The sequence below is a fragment of the Corvus brachyrhynchos genome, unplaced genomic scaffold (genome assembly GCF_000691975.1).
Source record: "Corvus brachyrhynchos isolate BGI_N302 unplaced genomic scaffold, ASM69197v1 scaffold424, whole genome shotgun sequence".
In the NCBI taxonomy this organism is placed as follows: Eukaryota; Metazoa; Chordata; class Aves; order Passeriformes; family Corvidae; genus Corvus; species Corvus brachyrhynchos.
Genome location: NW_008237953.1, coordinates 107,524 through 127,824, shown reverse-complemented (window position 1 = coordinate 127,824; position 20,301 = coordinate 107,524). Strand labels below are relative to the sequence as shown.

General features: G+C 38.1%; 1 protein-coding gene across 3 annotated transcripts in view; it reads right to left on the bottom strand.

Moving 5' to 3' along the window:
* The window catches only part of ERCC6L2 (ERCC excision repair 6 like 2), a 51,556-nt gene extending 31,261 nt beyond the window's left edge, over nucleotides 1-20,295 (bottom strand). For all 3 annotated transcript variants that reach the window (XM_017733338.1, XM_008632931.1, XM_017733340.1), the window contains exons 1-9: nucleotides 20,267-20,295; nucleotides 17,321-17,745; nucleotides 12,890-13,009; nucleotides 11,250-11,443; nucleotides 7,869-8,030; nucleotides 6,468-6,675; nucleotides 4,928-5,068; nucleotides 3,300-3,413; nucleotides 1,750-1,869 (exon numbers count right to left, since the gene is read on the bottom strand). In XM_017733338.1, coding sequence (XP_017588827.1) covers nucleotides 1,750-1,869; nucleotides 3,300-3,413; nucleotides 4,928-5,068; nucleotides 6,468-6,675; nucleotides 7,869-8,030; nucleotides 11,250-11,443; nucleotides 12,890-13,009; nucleotides 17,321-17,745; nucleotides 20,267-20,288 — 1,506 coding nt within the window. In that variant the 5' untranslated portion in view covers nucleotides 20,289-20,295. The remainder of the gene's footprint in view (nucleotides 1-1,749; nucleotides 1,870-3,299; nucleotides 3,414-4,927; nucleotides 5,069-6,467; nucleotides 6,676-7,868; nucleotides 8,031-11,249; nucleotides 11,444-12,889; nucleotides 13,010-17,320; nucleotides 17,746-20,266) is intronic.
* Between the last annotated feature and the right edge of the window lie 6 nt (nucleotides 20,296-20,301).

Genomic DNA, 20,301 nt, shown 5'->3' with positions numbered 1-20,301 from the left:
CCATGGGAAAAAAAAAACCAAAAAAACAACCAAAAAACCCCCAAAAATGTAAAATAGTAGTGTGAATAATGCCAGGGTAAAATAATCAGTAATAGAACCCCTTCATAAGCAATTCTTCAACTCCTGAATATGATGGATTTGGTTTTTAGAGCTATGTATTGAAAATTTGCTGGTAGCTAATTTGACACCTAAATTCACCTTCTCAAAAATTAAATGTATACAACAAAGTTAACATGCAGGTATTTCACACGTATGTATTCACAGTAAAGAAAGATCTTGCTTACATAGTAACAAACCAGTAAAGTGATAACAGCCGTGACTGCTACAGCAACATAATCCTCCCACTGCCACCAGTCCCAAGAAGAAAATGTTAATACCCAGGTTTATGGAGAGCCAAAATTCTGCATAGCTTCTAACAGCCCCTCCCGCACCATTACTCTCAGCTCAGGAACACTACTAAAACTAGTATAGCTTTCTTTTTAATTAGCTATATTAGACATATTTTTCATCTACATTAAACAACACCATCATCATCTACGCTATACGTCATCATTAAAATCTTTTGTTCCTTTCTGAAACCAGAAAGTTTCTGAGGTAAGGAGTTTTATTCACACTGGACACATTTATTTTGGTCATCTTTAGCATGACTACTATTATTTTCACCTAATGTCCAAAGGATTCAAGAAGTCAGTAGGCACTCAGTACATTTTCACCAGTTCCATCCTATTCATGATTGTGTAGGTCCCACTTACATTCATCCTAAGACATTCTTTACAGGCTGGGGGGTCCCAGCCTACTTGGCTGCTTCTGACGCACAGTTACTAAACACCTCTGTGGCCCTTCTCTGAACCATCCTCTAAATCTTCTCAAAGTCTTAACATACGCTTTTTGACAGCAGGGACTACACACAAAATTGAAGGCGTGTGCTGACTTTCTGGCGGGGGAAGCCATGCAGACAGTCAGTGTGATTGGTAATGCAAGCTTTGTTTATTGGCAATACAGAGGCGCTTATATAGTATTGAGTACAAGCTTATCAGTTCTTTAATTAGTTTAAACTTATAAAAGCGCATTCTTACTTCTACATAATTGGGTTAGATAAAAGACTATATTTGGCAAGCTTCTATTATTTATGTTTTGACTTGAGAGATCAAAAATCTTCCTCCCTTCTCATGGTCAGTATATCTTATCAGCACAGGACTGTACCTCCTAAAAACTCCCTTTTGGTTCTTAGGCCTGTTTCTCACACAGGCATTTTCTCATGGAGGCTTTTTCTCATGCAGGCTTTTGCTTGCAGGCCTTTGCCTGCACAGCTCTTCTATTGACCTTGTTTTATCAATAATCCATGTCCCTGATCCTCTAACCATTCTCCAACAGGTGTGCACAAACCACTAAGCCCACAATAATTTTGTTTTGCTTCCTTTTCTTTGCCAAATATTTCTGACTGTCACTGGATACCATGGTTTCATGAAACAATAATTATGTTGACTGTAAGGGTCATTTCCATGCCCACCATTAAACATGTGAAGCTAAAATCTCAAAAAATCCAAGCATCACAGATACACTTACCCAGTCTTTGCCCAAATGCATACTGATCCATGACAGGAGATACCTGCTGTTGTATGACCAGTCATAAACAGAATGATTAAAACCCCCACAACTATCAGGTGTACATTTTCTTACATCCATATAATATAGGCCAAATCTATTACTGTTAATAATATTTATTTTTCTTCTAAGGAATGGGTTTACCTTCATTTTTCCACTGTATTTTGGATCTGAAATTGTTTCAAAGGCTGCATCTTTGCTTAACTGCACAAAATCTGGAAAACTGGAAAACACCTGGCTGCAAACTCGTTTGATATGTGCTTCCTGGAAGAAAAGCAGAAAGATTGAACAGGTATTAAAAATCAGAACTATATTAAGCCATACAAGGAGTTAAACAGGATGAAACGTGATCTGCCAAAGTATCTCAAGCAGAGTTATGTGGTTTTTAAATTAGTTCACTACAAAACTGCTGGATAAAACATATCCCATGTGTTTTGCTTTGTTTCATTTAAAAACAAAAGAGATTCCTAATCTGAAATCATGGATTGTATTCAAAATTTCTTCTCTTGACCAGAACTGTCAGTTTCAAAAAATTCTGCTGCCTTGAGGTTTGCATTAGCCAACAGTTGTGTACCAACAATTCTCTTGACTCTCTGGAATAACAAGCCAGTATGGGAATTACATATTGCTCCACAAAAATAATAACTGTTCAGGAAATGCACCTAAGCTGTTCAAAAGCCACATAAAGCTCCACTGCTAAATTTAGCTCTGAACTTAAACGTAACCTCACACTTCAAGTCCACTTTTCCAGAGAGAAAGAAAAGATCACATCTCTCACTTAAGAATAACACATGTCATTACCATCAATACTAAAGGTTAGAAACACTGTAAAGTAGCACTTTATTTAGTAGATGTTGGCAAAACTAATAATTATGCATGACACAAAAGATAGTAAGTCACTGAATACTTGTATTCTCTTATTTCAGAGGTTATTTAAATACCAAATGTTATAAAACTACATATGCAATACACAAAAAAGCCCACTGAAAACATCTGGGTATATGCTGTGTATAAGGCCCTGGAAACCAAAATTAACATTTCCAAAAAAGCAAAACTGCTTGAATGGAACAAACTTTCAAAATTACCTAGGACATTCTGATTTCTCTTCCTTGATAGCTTCTAAGAGAAAGTGCCAACATCCCTAAATCCCTTTCCTCATTCCTGGATCTTAAGGCTCACACAAGCTTTTCTAAAAACTGCCCTTTGTGGGTCTTGTTACTAGCCACAGTAACAAGATAAATTGATATTGATCTTTCATTGACCAATTTCTTCTAAAACATGTTTCTCATTATTTAAACAAACTCAGCTCTCAATGAAAGTACTAGAGAAAAAAAATTCTAATTAGCTATTATTTATTTATTTACTTGCACAAAGACATTCTTCTTATAGGCACTCTTCATAAATGTAACAAAAATGGCACCATTAGAAATCATTAAAAACTACTCTCCCTCCTATCTCTCCAATGTTTTATAAACCTTATTTTCAGGTATGCATCAACTAAATGAACATGTTCTTTTGTATAATGTCTTTATAAGGTATGCATTCTGTGTAACTGAATGCAAAAGGAATTTCACAAAATGTCTTAGTTGCAGTTAGTTAAGACTTAAAAAGGAGGCCAGCAGCAATTTTCATTCAAGACTCTTCATCCCATTCATTTTCCACAAGTCCATTTTTTAGATACTTCTGAAACTAACCTGCATCTTGCTAGTGTTGTCTGTCTGCAGCAGTGCAGCATGATTTGCAACCTTCTGTAGGATCATTAGGTAACTGAAGCGCAATGACTTAATTGTTTCACCATGTGCATTTACCTACAAAAAAAATCAGTTTATGCAAACAAATACCCCTGAAAATAAGTAATAATCTCAAATAAATGCTATTCTTACCAGGTTTAATGCATTAACAATCCTTAGTACCATAACTGATCCCCAAGAGATGTGTAGTGTATTTCTGATAAAAATGAAGCAAGTTTTGTTTTTCCTGCAGCTTTATGACCCTATTAATAGAAACATTTTCTCAATAAGAAAAAACCCCTACATCTACGTTCATTGTTTGCTAAACATTTCAGATAGTAACTTCTACAGATATCACATGGAGATAACCAAGAGCTCTTCAGTAAACAAAAAGGTAACTTCACAACTGATTAAAGCAAGTCAGAGCAGTTTGAATGACTTCTTTCTTTCAACTGCTAACTTTACTATTCTCTCCAGAAAATCCCTAGAAAGCTTTATAAACACCTCAAATAACATAATTCAAGCTTCAGGCATTCTACAATGCAACAGCAGCTATCTCAACAGCTATTTTCCTGATTATGGTTGGCTGGTGTGATCAGTATTTGTTTTTCTTTGCCTTCTCAAGTTACTAAATGTCACAGTTAACCCTGGAATAAGACAGTCCATAAAAGCACTCAACTATCTTCAGGCCTGCCTACTGCCCTTTGTGAATCAAGTTCAACAGCATTTCTTTTTTTCTACAAAACATCACTAGAAACAAAAGCCTGCAAAGAGGGCTAGTATCCATGGAATATTAAACAAGACTGATAAGGGGATTGTTCATAAAAAAAGATGCAGGAGACTGAAAAACCTATATCATTTGGAAAAAAACTCAAAACACTACACAAGAATCAGAGTAGGCCAGAAAGATAAAAGGGAGAAACAAACATGTGACATATGCTTCCAAATGTTTAAAAGATGTGCTTAATCTGAGCCTACTGAGTGATACAGGCAAAACAAATACAAAGCTAGACTAATCAAGCATTAAAGAAGTCCAGAGAGGATTGAAGAAATCTGCAAAGCTGTTACTCGTGGATAAAGTTCAGCTTGTGCTCTGTGGCTGCTATTGCAGTTCTCCCCTCAGTGAAACAAGGCAAAGTGAATGTTTAATGGCACAGAAAGGCACAACTGCAGTTAGAACACAACAAACTGCCCAGGTAACCTGCCGAGTTCAGGGTGCCTCCCATTTGCAGCTTCTGCACAAACTGCCCGAGTCACCTGGGAGCAGCATGCCTGACATATACTGAATATCTCAATGCAGTACCCTTGCCAATTCCAACTAAATCACAGGTGCATTTATTAATACAAAAGATCCAGAATTTAGTGCATAGATAACAACCAACTGCTCAGTGCCTGCAAAGCAACTTTGCAGCAATCCCAAAGTGCCTAACTCCATCATGCTGGTAACGCAGCTCCCCATGTTTCCAGTCGGAATTTCCCAAACAGATGGCCTACACGTAGGCAAACATTTCAATCAGCTCTTAATCAGCAGTGAGTCTCTCAGGAAATTCAGAAGACTATGATCTAAAATACAAACAGCGCCAAGTTCTTACTTTGTAACAACAGTTCTTCCTTTTCCGGCCACTGTTGCAGCTACAGGGCTCTCCTGCTCTTAACACCAAGGTTACATCATCTGTCTCTAGCACAGCCTGGTACACTGCTTTCTGGAATTCAGTTAAGGAACAAAACACCATCTGTCAAAAAGAAAACCCAAGTAACACTATCATGTGCAGCACACAATGAAAGGCAAAAAAGCACTGCATCAAAAAACACAAATCACAGATCCCTGAAAATAAAGCAGAAATAAATACTATACCTGCTCAAATAGTTACAGGAAATTATTCCACCACCAAAAGAAAAAAAAAATGTGGATCTTGACACCAAAAGAACATGAACTGTAGCCAAAATGTATGCATACTTGTTTTATTCCATCTCAAAATTCTACAAAGAATATCAACATCATGCTACAAGAACCTCCTGTTATTTTGCTCAAGACCTTTCATAATGGCTTTTGTGAAGGAATAGGAAGAGAAAGGAAAATTGAGAGAAATAAATGCATAATTTTAATTACAGATTTCTCTCTGTTTTGCAAGGTGCTTAATCTGCCCTTTCTTTCCCCTTTTCAGGCACTAGCTGTCATAGGGCACTACCACAAGCAGGACAAACAGAATAAACAATGAGAAGGCAAGGATCTACACAGTGCTATGGCCAAAACTCTGATCCCTCTTTTTAGAGACCATGGGTGGCATCTCCATGACATCTTTAGTCTTAAGCAGCAGGAGACAGAAATCTGAAGATCATTCCCTAACCTATGCTATCCACATAGTAGTAGCAGCACCATGCTGAGCTATAATAATACAGCAGTAACTTGAACATATACTCACATTAACAAGATAATAAAAAGAATAAAACCTGCTAGATTCAGAAAAGCGACTGACTGATGTTTGTGTTAATCTTTCCTTCAGAAGACAGCCTAGATGACATTATTATAAACTAAGGATGAAGAATAAATACCAGATTTTGAAAACAAAACCAGCTGCAAACTTACGTATTTGTCTGCTTAGAAGAAAAGATTTAGCAGAACTCTAAGATATATTAAAAAAGTATTATCACTTCATATAGTATTTACAATTGCATCAGATGAACACCATTATGTCTGAGTTTTTTCTTTTATTTATGGATTGAAAATGAGGGATTTAAAAGCATACTGTTCCAAACACAAAGTGTCAAGCTGCAAATTCAGAAGTTTTACATAGAATTTCAAGAAATTTACATACATTGCTTTGGGCTTGCCCAGCCCAGATAAGGACAAAAACACACATAAAACAGATGTGTAAATCACTAGTCAGAAGACTAGCTGAGCATTTTCATGCTTGATTAACTCCATTTCCATGTGCAATCATAGTAATTATGTGAACAAAGCACACTACTGCAAGTGCACTTTTTCTATGGCTACGGATTCTTCTTAAGTTAATAAGACGAAGAGAAAACCATAAACTGCAGACATGATGAAAGAGAAAAAATACAACAAGAAAACAAAAAAGAAGAGATATGTTCATTAATATTGTATTTGAAATGTGAAGGCACTCTTACTCTGTCTTCCTTTTTTGGCAACTGATCACTGATAAGCGCTTTGGTACGTCTCAGAAACCAGCCAGACATTTTTCTTGCTAGCTTCACCATGGCCTTACGACCTGTTGCTAGCTCCCTTTTAGTTGCAGTGTGCCTCTGGCCATGCTCCACCGGATCAGAGAATTTCTTCTTGAAATGTTCTCTGCTACCTAAAAGTCCTGGTACAGCCCTATTAAAAAACAAAAGGGGATGGGGGATTGATTCACTGATTTAAAGTATACCATAAGTTGTTTTTATTTTCTGGCTAACAGCAAGAAATCTTAAAGTAGCAGTCACTAGAGAAACTACTACAAGTTTTAAGTACAAAGAGAAACATACATACTATTTTCAGAGCTGCCATTTTTCATCTGTTTTCTGTGATTCTCAAATGCTAAGAGATACCCCCTAGGATTAGGGCTGCAATCTCAAGAAAGAAGTTTAGCAGAACAACAGAAATCACAAATATACAGAACCTCTGAACTACAAGGCTGCTAGTGCTCAGGAGCCTAAACTGGAAGCTAATCAGTCATGTTTTCAATTTTTACTATTTTTATTAAATCAGAATATGCAGATATTACAATTAACTAAATGAAATCTTGAGAAACCCAATAGTAAAAAGAATTTAGTAATTGTTGGCAGCACTACACATTGGAATAATTTACTAACAACATCAGCATAGTTTTAATGGATGAGATGCAACACTAAGCTTAAAATATTCTTCCTGCTATTTCTGTTCTGTATATCCTTATATTTAAAATATGTATGCTCTGTTCCTCCTCTGCAAAGCATTCCCAGAAGGTTTAGATTTGTATCTATGGTCAGTTGCACTTCTCCTTGACCATTAAATGTTTTTCTGGACATGACTGTTACTTTTCAAATATGTGCACTTGTGCATTTTGAAAAAAAGCAAAACATTATTACTTTCATCCTCCAAGTAGGACAGAATGACCTGCACATACCGGAAAGAGCAAAGGCACTATGTTGGTCAAGGTTGTGTAATGATTCCCTATCTGCTGGGCAAAGGACAGATGAAAAAAAAAATGAGTGTCCTTAGGAAAAAGAAAAGAAACAAAAAAAAAGGCAATGTGGGCAGTGGGGGAAGAATAATTTTAACTACTTCCCAAATTCCCCAAAGAAACCAGATGGGATGAACTCCAAATGTATTAAGTAACTGCAAAATACCAGGAGCTTACCTTCCCAGATGTGTTAGAACAAACACAGTTATATTCTCAGAAATAAGCAGGTGTTTTGAGGTTGAGGGGGTATTTTTTTGTTGTTGTTTTTTTATAACACAGATGGGTCCATATCATCCAGCCCTGCCCCACCCCCGCTGCACAGTTAACATGAAGAGGTGTTTAAGCATAAAAAAAATATTTTATTTACCAGTCCATAACACACCAAAGTTCCTTCATATTGTTTTGAAGAATGGTTCCAGTAAGACCTATGCGAACACTGCATTTTAATGACTTCATGGTTTGAGTTATTTGCGCCTTTGGATTCTTGATTCTGTGTGCTTCGTCCACTATCACAGCAGACCACTCTATACTGCACATCAAAAAAAAAATTTCATTAATTTGCATTATTTGTCCCATCATCCCACATACATATAAAAAGTGAAGTCAGCCACACAAGTAGCTGTGATTGCTTTATAACACACTATCACTTTTTGATTTCCCTGTTTTTTTGTATTATATTACTCCATTTCTTTATATTGTTTGTTTAGTAAATTCAATTAGTATAGTTCACCATAATGGCTAAACTACATCACCAAATAAATGAGCTACTGTTAACTGTATCAAATGCTTTCTGTGAAGAAAGCAGCTTTCAATCTGTGGACTAAGGAATCCAGCACATCTCACTAAAATTAACCCCACTCATAATTAAGATTTACAAAAAATAAGTAAGTCTCTGAAGGTAAACTACTGAAATATGCTTAACATAGGTATGCTTCATTTTCCCAACAAAAATTATCCAGTGCAAATACCAGTGAACTGAAAACATTTCAAGCTGCATACTTTCTACAAGAAAGTATCACCCAAGAATATCCATACAAAACCAATATAGCAGAGGAATTTTAATATTTTGTGATTGTGACTAGAAGGAACACCACTATAAGCAGTGACCAAGAGATATTTTGCAGCCAATTCAACAACAAAACTTACAGGTAGAATGACCTGTATACTGTGATGATAATAATAAAAATAGTCTTCAAGTCCCCAGAAAGAGATCTACTAACTTTATGAGTTCACTTTATATATATGAATATTTCAGAACACAACCATATCCAGTCTGATAATGCTGCAAAAAGCTGGAACAGACATGTTTTGAGATGTTTAGTAGAAAGTATGTTTCCTGAGCAAAATGCATTTGGTTCACTAATGAAGGCTGATCTTGCGGCATTTTTGACACCCACTAAATAAATTCATTCATATTCAAGTTCCTACATTCCCAAAATATGCTAAAAACTGGCGTTTCTGAAAAAAGTCTAACAGACGTTCATATGCTAGCTCCTTCCACTTAAATCTCTCATACTGATTTACACGCATAACTGAGCATATGCATTCTTATCCCTGATAGCTCATTATTTATTATTACTAACTATTTTTGAGGCCAATCCATCACTGTAGTTAAGCAAGACACAAAGGTTCTTCCGGTGTTGAGCTCATAGGCCCATCCAGGCACATGCTCTGTAGAAACAGTTTGGTAAATCTGCATGCTGAGGAATGTATTTGCAGGCAGTCACACATCAGATTTGCTCCACACATGCATTTATTTCCTGACCACAGTCTACTCCATGATCAAGCATGAAGAGTTCCTCAGAAAGAACACAAATAGTTAGGGAGCTGATAACAGAACTGCTTTATGCTTCTATCTGTACTTCTCAGACCTCAGCACAGAGATGAAGATCTTAACTGTTTTGGTGATGGATTTCCAAACAACTAGGATACTCTCTGGGGCCTGCACCTTTCCTAACACCTGAAATGCCAGGATCGGCAGATCCATTTTCCCCAGCCACTGAGGGCAGGCTGCTATTACCAGCCATTGACACAACTTGTACCCTACTTCCAAGATGACATAAGGGAAAAGAACTGTCCTGGGTTGCAGTGTATTCTATTACCATCCCCATCAGCTGTTGAAATCAGGTGGGGCAGTGTTTCCTTGCCTCCTCCCCCAGACTATCTTTCTGTTAATTGCCCATCATTGTCCTGCCGCCTGACTCAGAGATAACTCCCTCCGGACTATCTTCTGTTAATGAGCCTAATCAACACTTTGCCTCATGACTCGTTACCCCATTGTGAGATGCTCCACCCAGAGGGAGGAACCAAGCATCCCATCGTGGATATAATCTGAGGCTGAACACCAGAGACACTGGCTTCCCACTGGATTTCCAGAGGACAGGAGCTACACAGCCACCACTGGACTTCCTGAGGAAGAGCAGACTGTTTTACTACAGGATCACTGCTTCAGAGGACTGCAGCCACCATTCTACCAGACTGCTACCACCACCCTGCCTAACAGGGTGTCAGGTTGTACCTTGACTCTGTCAGTTTGACAGTGTTTTCTTTTACCTTTTTTTTTTCCCTTTTCTTTAATTTCCATTAAATTGTTATTCTGACTTAGTGCCTCCCACTGGTTTGTTTTCAAACTAGTACAAGAACCTTTAGGATAGGATGAGAAATGCATGGGTTTAAATCTCAAAGTTTTTAGGGCTCAATAATTTCATCAAGTTGGTGAAAAGTGCAAACAACAAGGAAAATACCTTTTTGAACGTTTGCTAAAAATTCCAGGTGATTATTCACCTTACACTGTACTGAAAGACAGAAATACCTTCTTTGTATCTTTTAGCTGTCATCAGTTTTCCAGCAGGCAATTCCTGCATCTTTCAGAGAACATTTCATAGGTGTGCTACCAGCAAAGACTGGTTTTATGGGAACTATTCAAACCCTTACTGCTACCACATGTCCCATGACAAAGACAGTTGTATTGGGTCTGGCTGAGATGGAGCTGATTTTCCCGTAGCAGCCCTCACAGGTCTGTGCTTTGTGTCCATAGCTGGAAAGGTGTTGATAACACACCAGTGCTTTGGCTACTGCTGAGCAGCACTGGCAGAGCACCAGTGCTCTCTCTCAACATTCACCCACATCAGCAGATTGGGAATGGGCAAGATCCTGGGAGGGGGCACAACTCGGCCAGCTGACCTAAACTGACCAAAGGGATAACTCATTCCATATGACATCAGCTCATACGGATGTATATGTATATGTATAAAAGCTATGGAAAGGAAGAGGAATGGGGCATTTTTTTATTTACAGTGTTTGCCTTCCAGAGCAACTGCTATGTGTGCTGAACCCCTGCTTCCTGGGAAGTGGCTCAACACTGCTAGCTGACAGGAAGCAGAAAATAAACCATTTTTTTTCCCCTCTTCGCTTGTGCACACCTAAACTTTTGCTTTTGCTTTTGTAAACTGCCTTATCTCAGCTAAAGAGTTTTTTTTTTCCTTAATTTCTCTTTCCTGTTCAGCTGGGAAGGGGAGTGATAGAGTGGCTTGGTAGCCACCTGGTGTCCAGCCAAGGTCAACCCATCAGAAATATACATGTTAAATTCAGTAGCACAGGATAAATTCAATAGTACAGGGAATCTTCTCTGCAGCACAGTAGATCAATGGATTTAACAGTAAATACATTACAGAGAAAAAGTTCTTGAAAAGAACAATGCACAATTAGTTAAAATTCGGTGCATACAAAAACACATTAAAGCCATTACCTGTTAAATTCATCCAAATACAGGCGAAGTATTTCATATGTTGTAAGAGCAACTTCGTATTTCCCTTGCTTGATGCGACTCATGTCATCGTCTTTTTTACTGCCATGTAAGACAGCCACCTTAAAGTATCCCCATGTGTCTAACTCATCCTTCCAGTTGTACAGCACTGAAAGAGGGGCCACTATGAGGAAAGTCTGCAAACAAATACATATTGTAATATTACTTGAGAAATGTAATACAGCAATTTCTCAATAACAGAAGTCAAGATCTTGACTGTTCTACTGCTCTGAGCAGTTTGACTGTTTAATTCTGCCATTTCAAAGCATGTATGGAAAATATCTAAAATCAATATAAATTCAAAAGTAATCAGTTTACTCTGAGTATGTATATAATACAGCATAAAAATACTGTAATACTAAAATTAAATAAACAGCACTACTTACTCAAATTATACTCTAACAACTGCAGTAAGATGTGAAACACTACCACTTTGCTTTGTTATAGCATCTGTATATCACAAAATGTTTTACAAATGGAGAAAACAAAAGGATGAAGAGGGTAAGCAGCTTCCTCAAATCCACAAGTCTAGTCATCATGTGACTTGAAAACAGAGCCCTGAAAAGGGTTAAAAAAATTAGGACAGCACACATGATTCACTTAATATCACAGAACAATAAAATCAGTGAGGTTGGAAGTGACCTTGGGACATTTTCAGTCCTACTTTATAGTCAAAGCAGTGGCAACACTGACTTCAAACCCAGGCTTTCCGAATTGAGGTCTTCAAAACCCCGTAAGGATGGATGGGGTCTACAAGCTCTCTGTGACCTGCTCCAACATTATATGTCCTCAAAGTGGACATTCTTCCCTTATTCTTAGTCAGAAGCATTCCTGTTTCTTTGCACATGAAGTGCTATCCCTTTACCCCTTCCTCTCAGCCTGTATTTCCTGAGGAACACGTATCCGTTAATCACAGAGCTACAGTCATACGACCCATCATGCCGGTCAAATTTTCTAATTACTCCAGTAAAATAAAAATAACAATGGAAAATAGAAATCACATGGTTTCTGTAATGGATTAAAATGATCTTCAGATTTATCTTATTCACACAGAACTTTTACATGTATCTTTTATGTGCTGTCACTGTATTTGATTACCTAGATTATCAGTCAGACTTACTTCCGACATTATGACAGCCAATGAAGAAAATACAGGAGGTCACAAGGCTATTAGCAATACATATTCTAAATATATGGATTTGTCCTAATTAAATACCCTGTTATTATAGATATATATGCTTTTTTTACTTTAAAAATATCATCACACAACACTAATTTTCTACTCACTGACATGGGCTTTTCAATGTACTCTAGCCACAAATCTAACCCAGACACCTCAAAATTTTTTCCATTAGTGCAGATGAACAGTAGTAACAAATTAGACAATAACAACTAGAGCGAGAAGGCTCTATGACAGTCTGGAAAACTGAAGACTTCCCAAGCACTTAGGAAAGGCAAGAAATCCTACTTCAGCAGCTGAATTTTAAAAATTAATGTACATAAACTCCTAGAACTAACAAACAAACAAATCCAAGTACTGCCTTTTATCAAAATCCTTAAGCCAGTATCACTAAAAGTTGTACCTTCTTGGGGTTACAATCTGAGCCCTTTTTCATTGTCCTTAGTAAAAATTCCGGCATATTATTTTCAATATCCTCACGCGTTCCCTTTTTGTGCAACACTGCAGCCAAAAATGAAATGACCTTGAGAAAGAAAACAATTCTCAGTGACTATGAAGAACAAGCAATTGAATTAATTCCACAAGAAATAAACATTTAGGACAAAATCCTGGACAGGACTTAGTAAGGTGGTTTGGTTTGGTGGGGGGAGATTTTTTTGGGGGGGGCGAGGAGAGGGGAAATTATTTTAAATAAATCTGGTTTTAAACTGGGACCCCTCCCTCTGTTGGATTCCCAAGAATTCCTTGAATTAATGTTAAGGACAGTTAATTGCTCTATCTCACTCTTATATTCTCTAAGTGGAAAAGTCATAAAAATATACAAGAGACAGTATGAACGAGCCAGGAAAAAACAGAGATGACGCCTGCATTGCAACTCTCCTTTTCAGGGTACTTGAATCTCAGATGAGAAAACAGAAGGAACAGACATCCTCTAACTATCCTCTCAATATTATTTCTGCAAAAGGAAGAAGAGGCTTATCCTAGAGGTTTGTTTTTTACTAATATGCCTTTTTCTGTATGTTTCATTCCTTCAAATTCCTGTTGTTAACATCAAAACCATTTTCTTTCTATTGTGCTATATTCTCCCATCTGCCTCAAACCAGTCAAGTTGATTATGAGAAGATATTTATTACAATACACCACAGCAAGGACAAACATCCCAGCACAGGCTATTCCAAACTGCTCCTATCATAATCCAAAACAGGAAGAAGGCAGAGAAAGATCCAGCCAGAACACGCAAATCTAAAATCCACTTGGGATAAATGGTATCCATGGGACTAAGCAGCAGCAAGGACCAGATGCATCATCAGAGAGGTGCCCTTCTTTTGAAAACTCAACAGGCCCCTTTTATTCAGAGCAGCCAGCTCCAGCCGCTTTCTTTTTGCAGCTGCTACACAGCTGCTCATAGCAGGACAGAGGTAAAGCTACCAACTGTTGATTTCCAAAAAAAATCTTCTCCCTCTAATGATGGGGAGAAAGAGCTAGTCAGGACAGGAGAGTGCAGGAAAAACACCTGCCTGGGAAGAGAAGTTAGATGGACAGAAGAGAGAAGAAATCCATCATATGGATGGCCACCGAGTGAAAGAGAGGTATGTAGAATAAAAGTAACCCAAACAATTTTATACATAATATCTCATAAACTGAGGTTGAGATGAACTGCCAGTTTGCACATGTTGTTTAACTAATGACCTTTACTTTTTTTTTTTAATCCTTTGAGAATTAGAATCAAATTCAACTAAACAATAAATCTCCCTGTCTCTTCCACATTCTCCATTCTTGGAAGAATTTGCATCACAAATTTCTAAGAGTAGCAAAGGCAGTGAAACAGCAAGTCATTACCAGAAACCTTTGGCTCTTCCAAATAAAGCAAGAAGCAACCTAAATGCCTTGATAGGAAACTATTTTACTGTGATCACACTAAGAAACAACATTATTCTATTTACCTTCACTTAAACTTCAGCTTGATATGAAAGAGCCATATGGTCAGGCCATTTAATGCAAAAACCAGTTCAGAAGTACAAAGAACACTAAAATTCAAAGGATTTCTAGAAATGTCTATCTCATGAATCATCCTCTAATTCAGAAACAGTAAGGTTCAGCCAACTGACAAGCATAAGACAACTTTCTTCTAAGACTGTATCAGTTACTCAATGAAATTTAAATTTATTTTTTCATATGTACTAACCTTTTCTAAACAAGTGAATTCTTCCATTTTACTTCACATCCACTGAACTGCCTTTCCCATACTGAACTTGAACATTATCACTGTGTTTTATAAAAAATACACAAGATCACAGAATCATAAAATGGTAAGGGTTGGGAACAAACCTTAAAGATCCCCTAGTTCCAATCCCTGCAATGGGCAAGGATGCCATTCACTAGACCAGGTTGTTCAGGCCCCTATCCAACCTGGCCTTCAACACAAACATTACTGGAAGGCTGCAATGAGGTCCCCCCAGAGCTTTCTCTTCTCCAGGCTGAACTGCCCCAAAGCTCTCTGCCTGTCTTCATAGGAGAGGTGCTCCATCCCTTGGGAACACCTTGTGGCCTCCTCCGGACCCACTCCAACAGGTCCACATCCTTCCTGTGCTGGGGACCCCAGAGCTGGATGTAGTGTTCGGGAGGGGTGGGAAGGGGGGGTCTCAGAAGGGCAGAGCAGAGGGGCAGAAACACCTCCCTTGACCTGCTGGACATGTTGCTTTGGATGCACCCCTAGGCTGCAAGTGCACCCTGCTGGCTCATGTCCAGCTCTTCACCCACAAGAATCCTCAACTCCCTCTTCGCAGGGCTGCTCTCTACAACTTCTCCCAATTTATACTCATGTCTGCGTACCCAGGCCCCAGCCCAGGTGCAACAGAGTTGTTGCACTTGGACTTGTTGAACTTCATTAAGTCCTCATGGGCCCAGTTCTCAAGCTTGTCCAGGTCCTTTTGGATGGCATCCTGTCCTTCTGTTGTGTCAACAGCACTGCTCAGATTTGTGTCATCTGCAAACTTGCTGAGGGTGCACTCAGTGCCACCGTCTGTGCCATTGAGGAAGACTGCAGAGCAGTGGTCCCAAAACAGAGCCTGAGGGACATCACTCATCACCAGCCTCCACCTCAACACAGAGCCATTGACCACAACTCTCTGGCTGCAGCTAGCCAGCCAGCCAATTCCTTATCCATTGAACTGTCCATCCATCAAATCCACCCACGTCCAGTTTGGAGGTAAGATGTCATGTGGGACTATATCAAAGGCCCTACAGAAGTAGATGACATCTGTCAATCTTCCCATATTGACCATTACCATCACTCCATCATATAAGGCCACCAGAGCACTCAGGCATGAGTTTGCTGGCTGCCTCAGATCAGTCTCCTCAACCGTTCTTTTCTGACCTAGGTACTTACAGAATCCCTTCACATATTATGTTATTCACATAGGATATTCTTTGAAATCTCTGCCTTTCTTCTGAAAACTTGACACAGACTAAAAGAAACAGCCATCAGATGTGAATTCCACATATCCACTGTCACTGTGTGATAAATGTGCCTAGACAACCAGCTGAGATTCAAGACACACAAGATGCAAGCAAGACAACTAAATTTAGCTCCTCTCTGCTGAGTTTACTATTATCTTATATATATATTTCTTTCTACATAAAATCAGATTATTTGCAGTTCTGAGTAGAAACAGTCTTCCATAACTACGGAGTTAGTTCTTCAACTACCATGGACAAGAAACATGACCATGCTTAAAATGAATGTAGTTTAGTTTTAACAAGCATCTGTTAACAGAGCATCATCAGATACATATATATATAAACCCATGATACACCTCTAAATGCTCTATAAAGAGTTTTGACAGTTTAGTTTACCCACTGCTCTTGTTAAGCTTGCTACAAGACAACACTTTTTTGCACTGAAAGGCATCTGTCAACATTCTCCTACATGGAAGGGCAATAGATACCTGCCATATACCTGGCAGTGAAGAAATGAGCTTGCATTGGACACATGGAGAAAGGGAAAAGAGAGTAGAACAAAGACTATCCCCCACAGAACTCAAGCTGCTAACTTTAAACCAGACAGACTACAGAGAATTTCCACACATAAAAACACTGTAATTATAATAAAACAAGAAAGAAAAAAACAAGAAAGAAAAAAACAAGAAAGAAAAAAACAAGAAAGAAAAAAACAAGAAAGAAAAAAACAAGAAAGAAAAAAACAAGAAAGAAAAAAACAAGAAAGAAAAAAACAAGAAAGAAAAAAACAAGAAAGAAAAAAACAAGGGAAAAAAGAAATAATTTAGGTCACACAGATTCGAAGCATAATGAAAAAAATCCAGCTACACTTTGTCCTCTCATCAATCAAGCTGTATTTCCAAAAGAGTGATAGAAGTAGCATGGAATACCAAAACACTTTTCCCAGAGATAGGAGTAAAAATGCCTGCTCTTTTGCATTCCCAGAACAGTGAAACTATCTGTTCTCAGGAAAAAAGTTAAAAGGTAATCTAAAAGCAAGAGTCAGATAAGGGCCTCAAGTTCTTTTAGTGTACTCCAGTGCAAATTGCTTTCACGATGGGCAGGTAGCAATCCTCAAAGTAAATTCAACACACTAACATTTTAACTATTGTGCTTACACTAAAAGGACCCACATCCCAATTTTATGGCCTGTAAGGAGTGAGTCTTAAATCAGCAATGGGCTCTTGGCTCTGAGTGCTGTCCTGGACATCATGTCCTGCCTCATCCATCTCTGCAACAGCAGAGGGACGTTTAAGCTTCATAAATACAATGCTTTTTAAAAAAGATTTACGGATCCCAGAAAACATGCTCCCACCGTAACAAACAAAAAGAATACCTGTATTGTCTTTCCAAGGCCCATATCGTCTCCAAGAATACACCCCCTTTTATCAGCATAGTGTTTATACAGAAACTGGGCTCCTTCCCTTTGATAATCACGCAGGTATCTGTTAATTGTATATGGAATAAAATCGCCATTGTCAGATAATTTAAAAGCAACTGCAGGAGATGGAAGATTTTGATCAGGAAAATATGGCTTTTCCAGATCATCCTCATCAAATATTAAGCTTTTCCAGGGTCCTCTACTATCTTTTACTTTACAAAGTTTTGTTACTAGTATTTTCCTTTCTTCAGACTCCAAGAATGATACAACAGCAAATAATTTTCCATTTTTGTCCTTTTCAAGAGAAGTTATTGTTCCTTCATGAAGTTTTCCATTTTCAAGACAAGGGGCAAGGCATTTCTCCCCAATACGCCAATAATCTATAAAAAAAAACCAAACACACATAATGATAAACTGGCCTGATGTACAGAGTATTTAATTTCTTCACTATCAAAACTATGGATGTAAATTTAGTTGACAAAAGGCATACAACTTAATATAAAACACTTTATTGAGGGTAGCACTAGAATCGGGACAACAGTTACTGTTCACAACCAAACCCTGAGCTAGACATAAAATCACAGTTTGTTCTAACACCACTATTTTAGAAATACCAGGAGGTGTATAGGAGAAAAAAAGCAAAACACATATTCCGATGCATTAAGTTTACACAGTGGCTTCACACAGGCAATCACAGCAGTACGTATCAAAGTGGAAAGAACCACATCATACTGACAATGAAAAACAGAACAAAATAAGTCTACCAGAAGAGACAAGATCTTCATTTTTCACAGTAAAAAGACCTCACAAATAATGGCTGCACACAGTTTTCCAAATCTGAACTGAGAGAAAACGGGGTGTTCTTTTGAGTTTGTAGAAACAATTTCTAACCTTCCCCTGCTCAGTCATTCCAAAACAGAGGAACACAGGATTCATTTCAGAACCTTTATTGTTTCTTATCTATTTCCTGGAATAAGTTTTGATACTTAGAAGAAAGTCATTATCAACTGCAGTGAGAGGCACCTATGTTTTTTACAGGAAGGAATGAGCCAGAGAGAATCTTGCACCAGAGCAAGTATTCATCATTCTATGACCAGTGGTGGTACATGTTCCAGACACTTTTCAGAGGTAAGGAAAAAACTTGTGAAGGCAAGAAACTTCCACCTTCACCCATTTTTATGTCTCCATGTAAAAACTGGAAGACCGGTTCTCCTCACCACGTGCTAAGCACCTGGAAGTGTACGCTTACTGGACTACTTTCCACAATGTATTAGTTAAATCAGAGATAACTATAATTCATTTTTTAAAATAGATTTAATTATATACACTTAGAGGAAACAGAAACATCCACGTAGCCAAGCCCACTATTCTGCAGCCAGCATTGGCGCTAAGCTGACAATGCAGGTAACAGTAAAAACAGTACAAGCCTACAGAACACACATATTCTAAAATTCTTTGGCCTTAAAGTATTCTTTTAGCAACAGAAATCTCAAGGGCCACATGTGGTTTGTCTGTTTAGCAAACCCCAGCAGACTGCTCTCTTTCAAGTAGCTCCATCCTTTCAACACAGGCAGATTCCTGGAATTTGGTGACTTCTGACTAAAAATACTGTGGGTCTGCTCTGCAAACCTGTTACACTTTTGCCTGATACAAACTTCGATCTGAAGACCTAAACTGATGGCACACTGGTTCTTACACTAACAAGGTCATTAACCACAGCCTCTCCATTTGACTCACCATTCTGCAGGTCTCTTTAATAATGCTATCATCATCCTTACTTGGAGCTCAGCCCCACACCTCGTGACCTGCTACATAAGCTGCTCTAGACCCTTCAGCCATTCACTCAGATCTCCTCAAAGACTTGAAGCTTAAATGTAACTTTTTGAGGAAAAGGGTGAAGTACAGGCTGAGCATTCAACAAATCACACATAACTAATCCTTAAAGTTCACAGCATTTGTACACGTCTCTCTCATCTCGATGCAAAAAGAGGAGTACATTAACTTCTCCCAGTAGCATCTAATTCTTTCTGCAATTTCATGAGAAGAGGAACCAAAATTGAAAAACCAAAACCAGCTATGTACAGCACACTGCTAAATATGCAAATCAAAGTTTAAAATAGAATTACTTCTGTAATTCCTTTTTTTACAGTAGTGAAGGGACATAAAACATGTAGTTTAGAGACCCTCAAGTTAAAACTATGATTTAAGACTACAGTTTTTGTTTTTAACTAAGCATTTACTTGAAGCTAAGGAGTTGCATATGGCTCATCCCAACTAGAGTTCAGATGGAAAGTGGAATAAATTACACTGGACAATAGTACTAGTGTTACAAGCTACAAACTTAGTGAGAAACAGGGCACAGAATGAGAAAAATGCAAAGACATAAAATGGTATTAAGGACACCATTGCTACAAAAGGCCAGAGAATAATGCTGTATAAGCCAAAGTATGAACTGCTACTTTAACTAGCCTGATTCACCAAGTTCTTTGCTTTTGAATTAGAACCATAATTTATGTGGAGCACTGTCTTTAAAAATAAAGAAAATTATCTGGTACGGCTTCCTAGCATGGGTATAGTGCACTGGCCACCAATGATCAAAGCTGGCATTTAAGATGCTTGCCTGTACTTACCCCTTTTACTGCAGGTGGAAAAAATGTGCCATTGTCAACATTAAATGTACTAAATCATGGTGGTAATGGCCTCCTGCCACACACTAACTCCCTTCAACCGCTACCCCTCTATGAAATTATCTCGAATACTTTCTACCTAGTGTGGGTTGACCACTTAATGTAGAGCGCAAGGTTTTGTTTTCCTTTGGGTTTTTTATTTTACTCTCTAATAAAGGACTGTAAAAACAAAATTCGAGGATATTGTAAAGCAAGACACACGGAAGAGGCTTACCTGGGACACCATCATCACACATTTTAACTTTTGGC